Below are 17,887 nucleotides of genomic sequence, written 5' to 3' on the forward strand. Positions count from 1 at the left end.
GCACGATATAGCCCTGCTGATGGGTGTAAAAGGCATTTGCAGTGTGTTTGGGTGCAACAGTGGCTGCAGGGAGGTTATTTGCACTGGTTTAGAAAACGACGCGTGTTGGTTCCCCTTTTTATTTTAGTATAATCTCGGCATTCTTAAACCTGATGCTTTTACAATTTAAAATATAGCTCGCCTTCAGCTGCTGTCAGCAAAGTTCAAAAACTGAATCAGAAACTGGCTTGACTGGCTTAGAAGCCAACTGCATTGAAATTTCAACTTGGCCAAATTTATTTTGAATATGCAAATTAACTAAGACATGACTGGTAGCCCCGTGAAACACCTTCTTAATCAGACCAAAGCGACTAAAATGGCTCTGCCACAGACAACACTGCACCTGCTGGTGGATTGTGCAAACAGCCATGAAGCGGAAGTGACATCCCAGCTGACCGGGTCTTGGTCCACCGGCCAGCCAGAAAGACTGGTCGAGCTCCGCTGAGCACGCACGCAAAGCTGCTCCGCGCAGGTTTGCTCCAGTTGGACAGCACTCGCTCGCTCGCTGCAGCATCACTTTAGCCTGACCATAATGGCCGTGCTCTTCTCAATTTCTGTCTCAAAATCGCCTACTTTTGATGGCCGTTTACGCTATGCACCCATTTCAGCTGTCATATTTTGTATCTCGCGCTCTTTTTAGGCAGCCTCTACGGAGATAGAGATCTTAAAAGGTCATAATTTTCAGTGCGGTTGGCCTTTCAATGCACGTTAAGTGGGGAATTATTATATTCAGATAGCCTACTTAAAACTGTCAGCAAATTTAGTTCAAATACAAGAACAGGCTATTTTTTTTTTTTTTAGTACACCCGAAAACTGCTCAGGGTGTGTTAAATAATATTGTGTCAGTTACCATGGTGAATTTGATATTAGCGTGACAGCGGGGTGCTTGTGGACACGTCTTCTCTATTTTATTTACAACCACAATGGGACCTTCACAGTGCAGATGACGCCCTCTCTTTCTGCTTGGCATGCCGGAGCAAGCTCAGCACAGCCACTGGTGTTACACCGGGTATCCTGCTCGCTGCTCCCACCTGCGCAGAAATTGGGGAATATAACTCGTGACAAATACCACCACCTGTCCAAGATTATGACTCTGGGTATCGCATCAGTGATGGGTCTTAAAAGGAGCACTCTTGATCTCGTCACCTGTAGGGCCACTGCCATCTCGTAGCTTTTCTAAAGAATTTCAACTCACTTCCTGCCACCACCATTATTCATCAACAGAATAAGTACCTGTTGTTGACTGGGAATGACAAAAATGTGGATAATTTCACGATACTGGTTTGGAGAAAGCATTCATGCTTCACAGCGATAATGAGCAAATAATATACAGTCGATCCAAGATCTATCGAGTTATTGCATATATCGAACAGTCCAAACATCCCCTTAGAAATCCTATGCAAAAGTATAGCACAGAAGACGACGGCGTTCAGTGCCTCGAGAGTGAATTACAGAGCTGTCGGCATTCCCAAGCACCATTCTAGATGCCGCAACACACGTAAGTTTGTGAGTGTTGATAACGGCGTGAGGCTGTGGTGGACTGCAAGGACGCGACGATCAGGCCGGGTATCACCGTTACCAAAGAAGCGGGCCTTAGCGACCCTGACGATGCTTCCGACCACCTACAGCGGCCGAGCTTGCGTCAGCATTCAGCGTAAACCGCAGTCGTGGTGGCGCAATGGACGGTGCCGGGCTTTCACATTTTGAATGGCATTCATAAGCTTCAAGACAGTTTGGTGAGCTTCATGATGCAGAAAATAAAGCAAGCGAAGCTCACTGACTTTTGTCGTACTAAATAAAGTGCGGTGGTTGTCGGGCCATGTTTCGTATTTTCCGTGCTTTGAGAAATAAATCGGGCAGCTGCCACTTGTCGCGATCTCGGGAAGCTCTCAGTGATGTGCGGAGTTTTCAGACAAGCTTCAGAAAGGCTTATTTTATATTTCGAATTATCGATAAATCGAACTATTTCGCGATCCCCTTGGTGTACGATATATCCGGGATTGACTGCAGAATATTTCACCAGCTCGCTAACTATCGCTGGTACGTGCATAAAACAATGAATTAAATCGTTTCTTCAAGACCCTGAACTCTCCAGCAACAATGTAGCACATGCTGCGAAGGTACTGTAATCTGCAATGCTCGTGCACCATGTAAGCAGATCAGCCATGCTGTATCTTCCAATCGAGAACCTTTTTTTAAAGAGTACAAGTGTGAGACAAAATAGGCAAGGTGACAAAACCATTCAGAAGCACATGCACTTGCAAAAATTTCCTATGTTCACCCAGACCTTCATTGTGAAGGGAAGCTTGTACCACCAACTTAGCATGTTGTCCAGTGAAATTGCGACGGCCAAAAAAACAAGGTAGCTGCTGCAACTCACCGTTGTTGGCCTGGCTTGTTCCAATTTTGACTTCATTTCGTTGGAAAGGTTCAATGAGGGGCTGTTGGGGACAAAACGTAGCAGAAGCATGTCACGGAGGTGAAAATGGCATAAGCGCACAGCAAGTGTACTGTCTGTGTCACCCATAGGTATAAATATGAAATTAGGTGGCATCTGACATCCCTTAAATGCTTAAGGAATGTTAAACCTCTACTGCATTGTGTCTCAAAATGCAACACTGCATGGCTTGCTTAAGGCATCCAGGACAACAGTTTTTGGAGCCGTTTTCAAGGGGAACTCCTCACACTGCTTGAAAAAAACCTCTCAGTCTGCCACTGGAGATTTTTAATTCCACACGTAAGCCCATATGTTGCTTGCGACATGCTTGCGACATAGATATTTATAAAATCTGGTTGAAGGAAGCTGACTTCCAGAGGCGATTTTGTAGCGGTGTACCATTTTTCACAATCCTGCATTGGAATGCCGCATAGAAATGATTGTCTACATAGGAAGAGTAACAACGTCCAATGAATCACGACTTTAAAAAGCCAAACTTCTTTATACCAGTGTCCATATGCTTTGTAGATTTGAGTGAGCACTTATGCTCCTACTCCCGCATGATATTGTTGGCCAAAAGCTCGGGACAGTTAAGCCTATTACAAAGCATAATTTTTGTGCATGCCATTTACAGAGTCCTAGTAGCTGTATATATAGTGAATATAGGTGCCATTAGCTGCATAATAAACTGCAAGTCTGCCTTAGTATTGGCAACACGATAACAGGGAAAAAAAAAGAATACTTTGAAAATGAACAAGGCAGGGAAAAGAAAAAGCTTTGGATTGTGGCGTGTGTTCATGCACTTTTGGAACATGCTACTGAACTCCCACAACACACCCAGATGTGCAAGTTGTTACATAATTACGCTTGTGTGCTCGCAGCAAAATAGCAACACAACAGCTGCAACGAGTGTGTGTCCTATGGCATTTGGATGTTAATGCCACTGTGTAAACTCACTCATTGTAGTCAATGTCTGACGGCAACTGTAGAGCCTCTCCTTCTTCGAGTTCAAGGATCTCTTGTTGTTGCAGAGCAACGTGGTACGCATAAGTGGCTGAAAAAAGTTTCGGACAAGAACTGGCACAAGATGACTTGACTCACAACAAGCAAAGATCTTAGTACTAACACCATGTACTTGAAATCAAGTACTTAACCGGCAAACCTTGAAAGGTATAGTGAAAGAAAGTTTAGCTATGAAAAAACAACAAAAAAATCGTGCACCCTTCTGTCTAATGGTGACGATGGTTGAACACGAAGCTTTCTCAATGGATTCTTTGGCTGTCTGAGTGTGGACTGACTTTTGACCATGTCAAAATGGAGCAATTGGATAGATGCTGGCTTCATAACATGATGGACCCAGGTTCGATTCCGGCCACTGAGGCATTTTATTTTTCACTTCGCCCACGATCCTTCATCGTCAAAGAAAGCTGGCTTTCCAGCAGGCATTTTCGTGTTGCAGACGCCATCAGTGAGAACACTAAAGCTTCACTTAAAAAAAACGCAAGAAAAGCTGTGCATGGCTGTACGCTGCTACATACGCCTGCATGCGTGCGAAAAATGATAGTATGTGATATAGAGCTGCCTCAAACATGGCACCTTATTCTGGTAAACTCGTTTAGATGCCACTGGCTTATTGCTCCCAGTGGAACCATTTCTGCATGGTCTCTACGCAGTCTTTTGTTGCATTCTTACCTTCAACCTTGAGTCTGTTCCTAAATGCGGGACTAGATGCCAGCTCCCCGAGCTGTGGCAGGAACAGGTTCACAATGCTGTCTGCGCTGACATCTTGGCTGGCCAGCATCTCCAAGGCACTGTTGACACAATGAACAGCATGTGTTAATTGAACTATGTGCTCAAGTCAAAGGTCCAGACAGAAGTCTATCTTCAGAACTCTGCTGCACGTTGATGCTGTTTTGTAATGGCAACTGGCAATTACAATCTACATGAGAGTTGTTAACTGTAACCTGATGGCCAATGGGGGGGGGGGGTGGATTTAGTTCAGTGTAGATTGGACAAGACTAAAGTGCACCTTTTGTGTGTGGGGTTGCTTGACTCAGGGAGTCCCAGCTGTTTCCTCCAGCGGCGCGTGGGCTTGACTTCAGCACTGAGGACGCGCTGTGCTTCAGCCAAGGCACTCTTCATGGCAGACGCCCTCCTGTACTCGTCCTCTGAGACACAGCCGACCCTGTATCCTGCAGGTGACACAAACAGTGGCATTTCATTCTTTGATGCACATCGCATGCGACGGGCACACACATTTGTTACATTCAAAGTTAGAGCAATTAAAAATGAGCTAAAGCTGCACCTCTTATTTCTCGCTCTGGCCAATGGGAAAGTGCCGTCCTCCTGGATTAATTAGGACCCATGAACCAGCAGGAATTAATCCACAGCCTATCTGACTGCACATAAATGGCAAAAGCCGCTGCTGTACCACGAGATGACCTCGTGACGCCAAAATACAGTGTTAGCTGAAGCTAACCCTGTATCCTGGTTACCCATAGTTTCAGACCTGAAACCATGGGTTTCAGTCTTGAAGACATGGGCTTAAGTCCTGAAACCCATGGTTTGTGAACTCTGAAGAGTTCACGAACCATGGGTTCTAGCACTGAAAGCCGGTGAACCGTCCAACATTTGTGCTGCAAATATCTCCACGTACACGCAGTCGTCTTGTGCCTGAGAAGTTCATTGCCTGAGGCAAACCTGACCTCTTATCCTCTAAGACACTGCCCTTCCAGTGTGGGTGAAGCGCACTACCTTTCTCGGTGAGGCGAATGTCGGCGTTGTCTGGTCTGAGGCTGAGCCGGTACTCGGCGCGGCTGGTGAACATGCGGTACGGCTCCTGTGTCCCGTGAGTGGTGAGGTCGTCAATGAGAACGCCGATGTAGCCTTCCAGGCGGGTCACCACCAGGGGCTCCCGGTCCAACACCTTGCAGGCCGCATTCACACCCGCCACAATGCCCTGCACTTGCAGGGGACACCTCCTCAACAAACAGGGCACCAGCTATTGTTAGCTTAGTGCAGCCTTCGCGAAATCTCCGCACCTCCCACTCTCTTCATTTCAAAACAGCGTGTGAAGAAATCAGTTGCAAAACAGGACAGTGGATGAGGGTGCACCCATAATTCCTTACACCCTCCATTCCCTTATTTGTAATTTAGCTGTAGGTTCAGGCTGGCATGGACGATAGAGAGATGTGCAGATTGCCATCAGTGAAGGCAGTCACAAGCCAGAGCAAACAGGAGTGTCCTGTTGCTGCTAATTTACCTGAAATTTTAAAGCTTGCAAACCTACACAAAATGTTGCACCTTCTTAAGCTAGGTGTACGAGGCTTAGGTGCGAAAACTACATTGGTTGCTATATTGGTTGTACTACAAATGGTACTAAGGGGGAGACAATGGTGTCGTGCAGTCCATGCGAGATCATTCATCAGTTTGTAAAATCTTCTCACCTGAGAAGCAGCCTCCTCGTAACCTGTGGTGCCATTTATCTGTCCGGCGAAGAAGAGGCCAGGGACTTTCTTGGTCTCCAAGGTTGGCTTGATCTGCCGGGGGTCGATGAAGTCATACTCAACACCGTAACCTGTGGGGAATCATGGCCCAAATATGTTTCCTTCTAATCTTCGATGTACCAACCAAGCAGGAAAGCCATTTAGCAGTATAGCATATCTTTACCAGAAAAAAGAAAACAAAATCAATAAGCTAGAGTAGGATGGCCACGTAAAAATAATCCATAAGTAGCCTTAAAAGCATTACAAAAGAACAGCATACCTAGCAGTTATACATGCGACTGTTATGCAGATACACAAAGACTATCTCAGACTAATCACTTTCCTATGCGCAGCAAAGTTGGCTCTACAAACAACCAATTACTACAGGTTTGACATCTATCTTAAAACAGAAATTAATCCCAACACTATTTGTTAGTGGAATCAGAACCACGAGTGTTCATATGATGCCTTGAGCATTTTAACGTTGGCACGCACCCAGTTTCACCTCCGCCCATTCTGTGGCAGCCAGTTCCAACCTTCAACCTCTCAAATGCATACCTCCAGTGCAACTGAGTACAGGAATCCATACCTGGCCTAATCATTTCCACGTTGTGGCAGCCAGGCATGCAGCGGACCAACTTCTGCTGTACGTCGGCAGGCAGGGTGCAGGAGATGCCGTTGGGGTACACCACGTGGGTGTCCATGCCTGTGACCACAGCAAAACAAAAGTTAAGGCTACGGTCAGCCCTGAAGCTATTTATTGATTGATTGTGGGGTTTAATGCGCCGACACTTCACAGGCGATGGGGTGCGCCGTATAGAGGGCGCCAGATTAATTTTGACCACCTGGGGATCTTTAACGTGCGCCGAAATCTCATACACATGGGCGTGTTTGCTTTTCGCCTCCATCAGAAAAGTGGCCGCTGCAGCTGGGAATTGAACCCGCACCCTTGTGCTCAGCAGCAGAACGCCTTGGCCACTAAGCTACCGCAGTGGGTCCTGAAGCTATCTTACCATGCTTGAAGCAAAGGTGTTCAAGCTTTCATGCTCACCTTCGGGTTCCAGCCAGACCTGGTGGGTGCGGCCCTTGAAACGAAGCACCTTGGACTCTATGGAGGGGCAGTACCTGCACATCAGTGATGCCGTCTCACAACCCGTTCATTCACACTTGAATACCGAAACATGATGGCATCGCTGAAATTCCTGGCAAGGAGTGCGTTCTTCTATGAAGCAGAACACACAGCCATGCTGCTAGTTGCAAAAACCAGCTATGGTGTGTGCCTCTAGCATTGTTAGCTGATGTATGTGTCTATTACATTGCGCCATATGTGGGTGCTGAGACAATGGCTTCGAGCGCGTGGGAGAGAGAGACAAGCATTTAATACACTCATGAGCAAAAGGATCTTCTGAGGGCCTCCACCCAGTGAGAGGCAAGATGCCTTGGTTCTGGCTGGCGTCCAGCTCGTTTTACTAGTCAGCGCTGGTCCGAGAGCTCGGGGCTGGTCAGCTGCTCTACCCTCTGCTCATAGGTAAGGTTGGGATGAGGGGTAAGAGTAGGGATCCATTGGTACTCCCATACCATGTGGTATACGGTGCCAGCACCAGGGTAGAAGTTACAGGTGGCAGGGTATTGAATGGGGTACATAGCGCCTAGTGGGGTGTTATGGGGATATCAATTGGTTTGTAGGCGCCAGAAAATCGTTCCTTCGCCGTGTGCTATTTGCGAATGGGGTGGTGCGAAATGAAGGCCAAGATCTTGGTGTATGTGTGGAGTGATGCTGGCTTTGAGGTGGATCGGTCAAGGTGTTCTCCTTCTGGGGAAACAGCCCGGTGTGTATGAGCACAGGCAGCGGTGTGTGCTGCCTTGTTCCCTTCGAGGGACTGGTGGCCTGGTGACCAGAATCAGAAAAAGTGTTTATTTGCTCATTGATACATGATCATTGATACATGAGTGACAATACAGAAGAAGGTCCCAGAGCCAAGGGCTGAAAGGGGGATGACATGAAGTTCTGGTAATGTTCTTGCTTTTCGCAGAAGGTTCAGTGCTAGCTGAGAAATGTGGTCAATTAGAAAGTTCCTTAAGGTGGTCTGAGAATCGCTGATGACAGTAAGGAATTCCTCACCCATTGTGGCAGCAAGAGTGGTGACAACTTCCTTGGCAGTGTCGACGGAAGTGGTGAGAATGGTTGCGGCTGCCAGTTGTGTGTTTTGTATGTTAACGACGCAGGCTGCAAGTGCTTTCTGATGGGGGTAGGACGAGGCATCTGTGTATAGAGTGCACGGGAAGGGGTGATTGTTCTTGTGAATTAAGCGAGCTCGTGCCGTGCGCCGTGCGCCATTGTTTGTTGAAAACCGAATGGGTAGGGGTGATACACTGATACGTTGTCGAATGTCTCATGGGATTCAATTGTCCTCATCTTGTCGTAGTGGGACGTTGTGGTGCAGATGGAGAAGTGTTGCTCTTCCCGTGGGCGTAGGTTTTAGTCGTATCTGAGATGCGTGGTGGGCTTCTTGTATTTCTTTCCAGGTGTTGTGTACCTTTTGTTGCAAAAGGTTCTTGGTTGCTGTGCCGATTGGGAGCCCCTTAGTGGTCTCGTAAGCTTGGCATATGGTGGCGTTGAGCTTTCGTATTTCTTGTGGTCTAAGGGCCAATTATGGCATGCGATATGCTATCCTGCTGATGAGAGCGGCTTGGATAATACCTAGAGTGTAGAGTTTGTGAAGTTCGACGCAACGATTGGAGACGTGGCGAATGATGTGTACAAGTTGGTTTAGTGTGCACTGTAAGTGGGGGAGGGCTTGTAAGCCAGATCCATCTTTAGGTATTATGAGGCCCAATATCTGAAGGTTGGGGACCTTCGGGACAGAGCGATTATTTATGTATAGTTCTAGTTCTGGTATTTCGTGGGTGGTCGTGTGGGTCGTTCTCTTGCTGAGCGTGAGTAAACCAGACTTTTCGGGGGTGCACCCCAGTCCTCTGGATTGGAGATATTGTGGGCGGTGTCGATTTCCATTTTAAGTGCGTCTTCCTGATGATCAGTGGAGCCAGTGGGTGTCCACAGAGTGACGTCGTCCGTGTATAAAGCATATTGGAGATGTGGGATATCTTGGAGCTGTGGTGGGAGGTCCTTGATAGCAAGGTTAAAGTTACAAGAGTGAAATAACTAAGCCTTGAGGTGTTTCTCTGGGAATTTCTGGAAGAGTGTCACATCGGAGATGGCCGAGCATGTGGGAATTGTGCATGAAAATTTGACATCTGAAATGAAGTCATATGCCTACAAAGGCAAGCTAAACAGCATTATCAAAAATGTTGAAGCTGAAAAAAAAAAAGTTTTTGAGAACGTTGTGTGGCTTGTCTTTGTAGCCGTACGGTTGCATTTCAGGTGGATGTCAAATTTCCCCTTGCAGAAACTTACTCCACCTTGGGGATTTCTCATAAACTAGTTGAATAGCACATGGGAACTGTGTCGTTCCATTCATTCCTCTGCCATGTGTCAGAGAAGCGAAATGGGGCCGAGAAATGGTGCATGCCTCGGTCCGGTGACTTCCTCCTTGACGTGCCGGTCGAGGTGTAGGTTGTCAAGCACCAGTCTGTCCACTTCCTCGGTTGTGTATGTCAAGTGCATGGGCACCTGGTCCTCAGCCTGCATGGCAATGGGAAATGGGTAAGGGCACAACTCAGTATTGAGGCAAGCTCACGTCCTCGAACCCTTCTTATTGCACAGTGTTGCATATGAAGACAACCAGAAGGGTCAAAGCAACGCTGTAGGCTAACAGTGCCAAGAAATGTACTCGCGTTATTCTTCACCGTCTTGCTGCAAAAGCTGCAAATTGCGTCATTTTGATACAATTTTATATTTGTGAGCAAAGCTGTGCCGAAATCATAAAATTAGTTCAAATCACGCCACGCTGTGCCAGAACGCCAGACTAAGTGCAAAATTTCTGTTTCGCTAACTTTAGCAGAGAATAAATGACGCGTTGGTGGCGGCGCGTATCTCTAGACAGCCGGCCAAAGCATTGAGTGACTGGTCGAATGACGATCACTGTTTTTGAGCACCGGAAAACCATGCTCATTCTTTTTTATTATTATTTTGTTGTTTTTTAGCATGCTTTTTATATATGTTCGCTTTTGTTTTTGGCTAGGCCATGGTGTGAAAACCACATTAGAGGCCGCCCGCTACAAAGGGAAAGGCCCGATTCCATCCATCCATCCATCAGTCACACCAAGAGTCGTGCGACAGCCCTTCATACGCAGTCCATAACGTTTGTTCTAGCTCACTGTACCTATGCTGAAACTAAAGTCGCTACAAAGCATGTGAAAGGACTTCAGCGCAGACAAGTTCTTAGCATGCCACTGGCGTATTTGATAAGAATTCGCCGTTTGGATATCGCCATTGTACTGTGTGGTGGAGCACTGTCCAACAACTGCCTCTTTTACAGTAGCAGAGCTCACTTGCATGCACTCGTTTTCAACATACTATCGGCTGAAATCCAGAGACTGGCCTACTAATGATTTTGACTTCGTTGAAAGTGCAGTGACCCCTGTACTTGAAAAGGGCAAATGAATGAGCGCAGCTAATACGACTTATCGCCGACAACCCAACCTCAATAAGCCTCTTCAGCTATCTGCTTGGAATCGCATGTGGCATTATGCTGTTGGCGCCACTACAAATGTACAGCAGGCATTTAATGTGTTTAATAAGCGACAATCCAAACATGGCGTTCACTGCTGCCTCCTTGTGCATGACCACAGAGTGCACCATGGAGCCACAGAGTGTGTGTTGCTTAATTGCAGCAATAAAAGCAGCTTGCGCGAGCGGAGCAGGTGCAAAAAACGCGGTGGTACAGTACGTACAGCAAGCGTCCCAGTTGTGATGACGTAAGCTTTTTAGAGGATGCGCTACAGAGAACAAGCAAGCAGTCAGAAACCTTGACTAGACTTTTCGATAGCTAGGTGAACTCGAAAATGTTGAAGGCAAACTCATGCCAATGATGTCTGCACAAGTCATTTATCTTCTACCAGTCAGCTTCTGGAGGTATTGAAGAACATTCTTATCTTATTTGTATCTATTGTAGCCAGGTGGAACAGCTATTCGGTATACAAGTAGGTTTGTGCTAGTCATGTATAAAAGCATTTTGAAGTACTTATAAAAATATCATTTGCAGTTTTTATACCATTCTCCTCCATTTTTTTTCTTTCTTTTTTTGATCTTGAATACACTTTAGGCATTTAGGTGAACCTGTTTTCCAGGCTGGCACAAATACTACACAATGCCTCGTGGCTTTTTGCAGAATTGTTGGTCACTTTTGCGACACTTTGCCCACTGAAGCTACAGGATGTCTGCACTGACATTAAATTGTTTGCACATCTTTTGCATTAAACTGCTCCAAATTTGGGATTTGGTGCTGCAAAAAGGATGGTGTCTTTTTCCCGTAACCTGCTCCAACTTTGGATTTTTTTGCTCCAAAACATTTTCCTGCTCCAAAAATTGCTCCAAATCCAATTTTGCTGTTGCAACCCTTAATAGTAGATATATTTTATGAGCCTGACCTTTCAACTGTGTCAGCCGTAGTATTAGTCTTACTACCATGAATTTTGATAACTTTTATCTTCTAGGGCTAATGGTGAGTCAAAGCAAAGAGATATCACCCATCTCTTTCTAACAGCCATCTGAACCTCCATGTCTCGGCTTTTCTACCTCCTCGTTATTTCACCTGTCAGTCTGCATTTATCATACACGCCCACAGCTGTAATGGTGCCGCCTTAAATGCTGCTCTGTTCATGCTTACTCAGACAGACCTAATCTTTAGCTCCCCTAAGGTGACAGCAACGAGACTACGTGCTTTAGTCTACGTGCTTTAGTTTAGTTGTCAACACAGTAACACGGAGTACACAAACATGGCACAGAAATACAAATTTTCAGCATTGTGGTTGGGTTGAAATGGACACCTGAAGTAGTCTGGCTGTGCTATGCCACTTCTGAATCAGTTGCACAAAAAAAGACTCTCTTGAAATGGACTATGCTCAGAATTCTGCCTTGTGGAGTACAATACTCAACAATTCAGGCTCAAAGTGAAAGCACTAAGCCCAGAGGAAACGCAATCACGCCAATACTGGTTACTGTTTAGTTTATGCTAACAGTAATACTGATTACTGCTAGCAGCTGTGGTCAGCAAAATTCGTAAAGATGGGGACGTGCTAACAAACATTAAAAAGAGTGCGTTCTGAAGGAGGAACCCAGGGGCTTCAGTAAAGAAAAGAGGGGAAAAAAAGGTGAGTAAAAGAACCAACCTCTATCCAAACTTTTGTGTTGCTAAATGAAAACGGCTCTGGTGGGTTGTCCCCGTACTGAACTTCAAGGTTGGTGAAGTCAATGGTTCGGCCATCCAGTCTTGGCGGAGTCCCTGTAAGGCGGTGAAAATTTTAGTCCCCTGCTCACCACAAACAACACAGCTAAACAAGTGTTGCTTAAGATGCAGTGCAAGAGACAGTGAAATACAGCACCAAAAGGGAGCAGCTTCAAATCATACAATCCACACGCTCAAAGCAATAATGCTATTGATATGTATGAAGCACTCCATGAACGAAAACATTTTTTCGTGAAATCATGAGACACTGACTGTTCTGTAACAGCACTTTTGTTTCCACCGAAGAGCTAAGCAAAAATTGAAGTGTAAACTCAGTTGAAGATGTAATTGTGAATGTTATTCTCCAGCATGTGCAAGCACTAAGTGGTTCTGAGCAGGCACGTTACGTGAGTGCTAGCTTTTAGCGGAGCCAGATGCGTTGCACAGTAAAACATTCAGGTTTATATGTCACAGAGATAGCTAAAGATGCCAGATGAAATAATTAGGATGCCAATTCTTGTCCTTCGGAATACAAGTCTGCATGCATCTTATGCATCTTCCCTATAAATAGACAATATAAATAACAGCACATTTCAACAAACGATCACTCCTGTCAGAAAACAATAACTTGTTTCTTGAACTGAAACATGCATTGCTGTTCCACAGACCAGTCTTGAGACGCCCCAGTCTGAAGTCGAGCCTTTCGAGGGTGTTGTCCAGGCCTATGGCTGGCTTGTCACCGAGTCGTCCTGCTGGGTAGGTCTCCAGACCAATGTTGATCTGTCCCTTCAGAAACGTCCCGGTCGTCAGCACAACGCACTGAGCGTGGATTTCAGAACCGTCGCCTGGAACAACACCAGCGAAAAGTTGTGTCACTCACTGCAGACATCCACTTGGTGTAACAAACCACAACTACAGCTTAGAGCAGGCACCAAAAGGTTGCCGCAAAATATGCGGGCACAGTATTTTTTTTTCCCGTGAACTGCTCTGGTTATGTAATTTTTAAAAAATATCCGCCCGTTACTGTGGTCATACACTGCAAATCTAATCAGCCAATGCTCGATTACCCAGGGCTAGAAAGGAGTAAAAAAATTAATCCTTAAAGCGCCATAGGCAACACATGGGCATTTCCTTTGACCACTTAGGAAATGATAAGTGCTGAACAATGGTAATGGTATATATGGTGAGCTGAGTTAGTTTGGCTGCATGATAACGAAACACCAAAGTTAAAAAGGTTACGCTGTCCAGAGAACAGCACGATTCTTCTTTAACGTCCATCCTTCCATGCTGTCTCTATGAGTAAGGTGCAGCAAAGTAACCTTGCAACAAGTCAACATGGCAGTTCGCAATGCTGCGAGAGACTGTGCATAAAAGCAGTTCTGTCTTGCTTTCTTTTACACTGTTTCAACATGAGCTCCTCTTTGTCAGCAGGCTAACACAACAGTGCACTAAATTAAGAAATAAAGAGAGAGATACTACGCACCAAGAGAAATACCAACACAGCGCGGCCCATCGGTGGTGTTGCGAAGCACAAGATCCTCCACGCTACCACAAAGAATGGTCAGGTTTTTGTGGTTGCTCAAGTGAGCCTGGATGTGCTTCTTGTAGAGTCCTCTATCTATCTGTGCCCTGGGGCCCTGGGTGCATTAAAGCAATAGGCTGAAGCACTTGTTATTGGAGAAACAAAATTTTCAAAGAAAGTAGTCAGCAGTCCTTCAGTAGAAAAGCAATAGAGTGCTCTATAGCAGATAAAAAAATAAGATTACACTACTGACAGCTTTCTTCAAATAGAGACTTATTTCTGTTCTTTCTGTTTTAGATCTACATGCACCAAGAAGCACTTACCCAGACAGCCGGTCCCTTACTTCTGTTGAGAACCTTGTAGCTGATTCCTGACAGATCTGGCACAACAGCAATAAATAAATTGTGTATGCTGCAACATTGCTTTTGAAGTTCAAGCATCAAATAATCTTTATTGCATGTTAAATTAGGTAGTATGTCTGCGCATTACTGTACAGCTAGGACACAAGAACTTCAGAATGACCTGCAAATGGGGCATTTGGGAGAGACATTCAACATTCTGCTTGAGTATTTCTAAACAAAACCACATGGTGTGGACAACAGCTTTGGACTTATCAACGGATGGCAGTACAGACGGCAAAGAAGTAATTTTCGTTAAGGGGTCAGTTTTCATTGGTAATAGAAAAAAGGCTACTGTAGAGCAAAGACAAAGCTGAATGATAAATTCAGAAAGCGATCATATAAACGAAATGACTCACCACAAATTTTGCCACATACTCCGCCGAGCGCGTCTATTTCTCTGATGAGGTGGCCTTTGCCGATGCCACCGAAGGAAGGATTGCAGGACATTTCTCCTGTAATGGCAGGTGCATAGCCAGTCAGGACCAAACAAAACGCTTCCGACTTTTGAGCTTGTCCGACTGTGTATTGACATCCTCAATAGCAAACTGCAGCTGCAGTAAAATCCTATTTTCATTGAAACTCAGTTATAGCGAGCCTATATAAACCACTGACCTCGGAAGTTTTCTTAGCGCCCACCGCTAACAGCGTGACTCAACGATAAATATAGAGAGCGCGATTACTGCGAACAAAAAAAAGGAGGAAGAAATGGCGGGAGTTGGGAGAGGTTTGCAAGGGCTTTATGCACGTAATGCGGCTCGCATGGATTAACTTTCGCCTTTAATACATATACCTGTCATCAATATTATAGCCCGCATTAATGTGACAGATAGGGTTACTTTTTCTCCAACCTGTGTTTTGTGTATACTCTGTTACAAGCTGCACCACACAACTGTTCATTGGACATGTCCTAAAGAGTTGTATACCACAGACAAACGGCCTTGTGTCCAGAATTTTTTTTATACCAATCAGGGAAATAATTTTGACGTTAAAGTATATATTTATTGTAACGTGGAGACCGGGACAATGTGAACATCATGCCATCCCCCTGTTGAGTGTACGTGCCATGTGCGGTAGAGAGCTCTTTACTCTCAAGACTATAATGCTAAAAGTGTAACTCAATGGGTACAATAAACATGTAGTGTGGGCAACAGTGGCACGCGAAAACACTAATACACTGCTGCTAAACCCTTCCATCGCTCCCGCCAGCAACAGTGATAAAAGACTGCCACCCCATTGTCTATGTTGCCAGCCACAGTGACAATGGGCCCAGGCAGCAGCTTAATTTTTTTGCTTGTCGCGGTTGCCCACACTACCTGTTTGCTGTACCCATTAAGTTACATTTTTTGGCTCGCTCGCCAAAATCGCTGCATGTGGGTACCCTTAAAATGCGCAAGCATCCTGCACTCGTATGTTTGGATCTGTCTGTCATCTTCGGGAGCCACGTTCCAAGCACCCATTCTGCCTGGCCCTTCATTTAGGCGATTCCTCCTATAAAAGATTCTGGCTTCCCCTCATTAGTCTACGCTTTACGTCTGCATCCATCAAGATGTAACAACATCACTGGCTTTCCCAAGTGATGCAGCGGTTCTGAAATGGGGGACAATTTATTGGAGTCTATTTCGTGGTTATCAATAATGATAAGACAAGGTGCACAGCGCACACTGAGAGAGTGCTACCACAATGGAAGCGCATGGGGAAATTGTTGTTTAATTGGATTCGCTGACTGACTAAACAACATTCTTATTGGTCAATCTCCCCGAGTGGGTATGCGCCATTTCACGGCCGCCATCATCATCACTATCATCATACAAAGTATGATGATACAAAGTATGATGATGGTGATGATGATCATGCTGCTGATGATGATCATGCATAAGTACCTATTGTATCAAAGCGGTGAGTGAACAGCAAAGTGTTGCAGCCCATTCGGGCTGCCGCCGCCGCTGCTTCGGTGCCGGCATGCCCACCGCCAACGACGATAACATCGAACGCCTTTCCTGCGTCGTTAGCCAGGCCTGCTCGGCGCACCCTGGAGCCTCTTGCAAGCAGTCGTGACGGTGAAATGAAGTTGATACCTGCGTAAACATTTATTCACAGTTTCAAAACCTGCCCCCACATGCAGCGATATCCCAATGCCACAAGCAGAGTTACTCCTGCAGTCGATAGAAACACATTCGGCACAGTTGCACACAAGTTCACTCTTTGAAACAACGTTACCATTTTTAACAGCGGGCAAAGTTGGCAACGAACTGAAATGGTGATGAAATTTCACCACCGCACTTACCTGTTCTGTAAATCGTCTGCATGTTCGCGTTGAATTCGATGACGCGAGATAGCAGAGCTTAGCATTGTGATTGACGCATCAGCATTCTGTGCTCGATTGATCGCGCCATTTAGCGAATTTAGCAGTGAATTATAGCGATGAACAACGCCATCCTAACGTAATTACTCCGGGGGAAAAAGCAAAACACGTGAGTTCAGTCACGAATCAAAACACAAGAGCGGACGAAAAGTCGATCAGTGTTGGCAGTCTAGAGTCATTCCAATCGCTAGAAAGAGCGCCAGCAAAATAACTCTGTGGGTACTGTGGGCTAACAAAACCATTTATCCTCATAAAATTTTCTTCAAAGTGGAAATTTTGTAAATTTCAAAATAAGCATACAAAACTCGTACGTAAAACAACAGCTTCGCTTTTTGTTTCGTAGTTATTTTTTAGATGAGCCTGTTGAACGCAACAACAGATGGCGCAGCGTTCGGTTTTAGTTCCTGTTCAGTTTTATGGAGAAGTGCGATGAACGCTCGGTCGCTGTCATGATCGAATCGTGGTGCAAAATGTCGCGGGTTTTGATGATGCTGTGCCGCGTACGTCGACGTCAAACGAAGCGAAACTAGGAACTGTTCGTCGTGGACACCACGTGGGACCTGAAAGCTGGTGAGTACTTCGATTCCACTGGTTTCTTTCTCCGTGGGACAGGTGATCATCTCACCTCTCGTTCGAACGCTGGCGCAAAATAGGATAAGACCGCGAAAATTGTGGTGGTCGCGCTCGCATTTTTCTGCGAATATGTGTTTATTTAGCGAGCTTGTTGTTGCTTTTATGCAAGAACTTTTGTTAGTGTGCGGAGGCAACGAGCGCTTTTTGGCTTCCGTCATCCCCCGTTTAGTGACCGGCGAACTTCAATGAGGGTCGGGTGGACGCGACGCGGCAAGAAAAAAAACGGGTTAATGATTTGTTGACGTCGCGACGTCACTGTTAGTACGCCTTTATTTGCCGCTGCCTTGTCTCGCGCCACAAAACGCGCGTGGAGCGGCTAACGAGCGGCATACACATCGAACCTCGTCAGGTGTCCGTTCCTCAAAAGGCCACGGAGAAATCACCAAAACAATGCCCCGGTAACAAACAACCTCATGAGGAGACTCTTAGTTCATGCTGTCGACGTTACTGCGAGCGACTATTTCTCCGACAGTTCTTGTGAAATACATGCATCGCAGTTGTATCCGGAACCGAAACTGATGTCTGCGAAGACGCTGCGTGTGTCTTATTATTTTTTACCCTGGGAACTTTGCTCCATTTGCTTGTATCTTGTTTCTGTAATCCTAAAAGTTTCCTCGTGAACTTTTTCCCGCCCTATAATTAGCTCTGCGCGTATGACGTT

General features: G+C 45.7%; 1 protein-coding gene across 2 annotated transcripts; it reads right to left on the reverse strand.

Annotated features, from left to right (window-relative positions):
* Nucleotides 1–852: 852 nt before the first annotated feature.
* LOC144144940 (5-taurinomethyluridine-[tRNA] synthase subunit MTO1, mitochondrial) lies at nucleotides 853–16,784 on the reverse strand. 2 transcript variants are annotated; one of them, XM_077676443.1, is made up of 17 exons: nucleotides 16,516–16,784; nucleotides 16,112–16,306; nucleotides 14,588–14,683; nucleotides 14,154–14,209; nucleotides 13,792–13,945; nucleotides 12,977–13,153; nucleotides 12,253–12,365; nucleotides 9,492–9,604; nucleotides 7,013–7,086; nucleotides 6,551–6,667; nucleotides 5,923–6,053; nucleotides 5,231–5,435; nucleotides 4,506–4,668; nucleotides 4,169–4,287; nucleotides 3,434–3,530; nucleotides 2,420–2,480; nucleotides 853–1,070 (listed from the first exon to the last, which is right to left on the reverse strand). In XM_077676443.1, exons 1-17 carry the CDS (start codon nucleotides 16,535–16,537, stop codon nucleotides 972–974), a joined length of 1,992 nt encoding a protein of 663 aa, XP_077532569.1. In that variant the 5' UTR covers nucleotides 16,538–16,784; the 3' UTR covers nucleotides 853–971. The 2 variants fall into 2 exon arrangements, 1 of the variants encoding a protein (XP_077532569.1); XR_013317378.1 differs by lacking the exon at nucleotides 3,434–3,530 and having other exon boundaries at nucleotides 1,005–1,070.
* Nucleotides 16,785–17,887: the final 1,103 nt, after the last annotated feature.

This window comes from Haemaphysalis longicornis, unplaced genomic scaffold, assembly GCF_048455015.1.
Source record: "Haemaphysalis longicornis isolate Haplotype H1 unplaced genomic scaffold, Haemaphysalis longicornis Haplotype H1 scaffold_7, whole genome shotgun sequence".
NCBI lineage: Eukaryota > Metazoa > Arthropoda > Arachnida > Ixodida > Ixodidae > Haemaphysalis > Haemaphysalis longicornis.

What these genes read in the sequence shown, in the direction of transcription:
- LOC144144940 (XM_077676443.1), bottom strand. Translation starts at nt 16,537, where the DNA reads ATGCAGACGATTTACAGAACAG. An exon ending in ACACAAAAGTTTGGATAGAG is followed by an intron (nt 9,605 to 12,252) that starts GTTGGTTCTTTT and finishes ATTGCCATGCAG; the next exon opens with GCTGAGGACCAGGTGCCCAT. An exon ending in ACGAGGAGGCTGCTTCTCAG is followed by an intron (nt 5,436 to 5,922) that starts GTGAGAAGATTT and finishes CTGCAAGTGCAG; the next exon opens with GGCATTGTGGCGGGTGTGAA.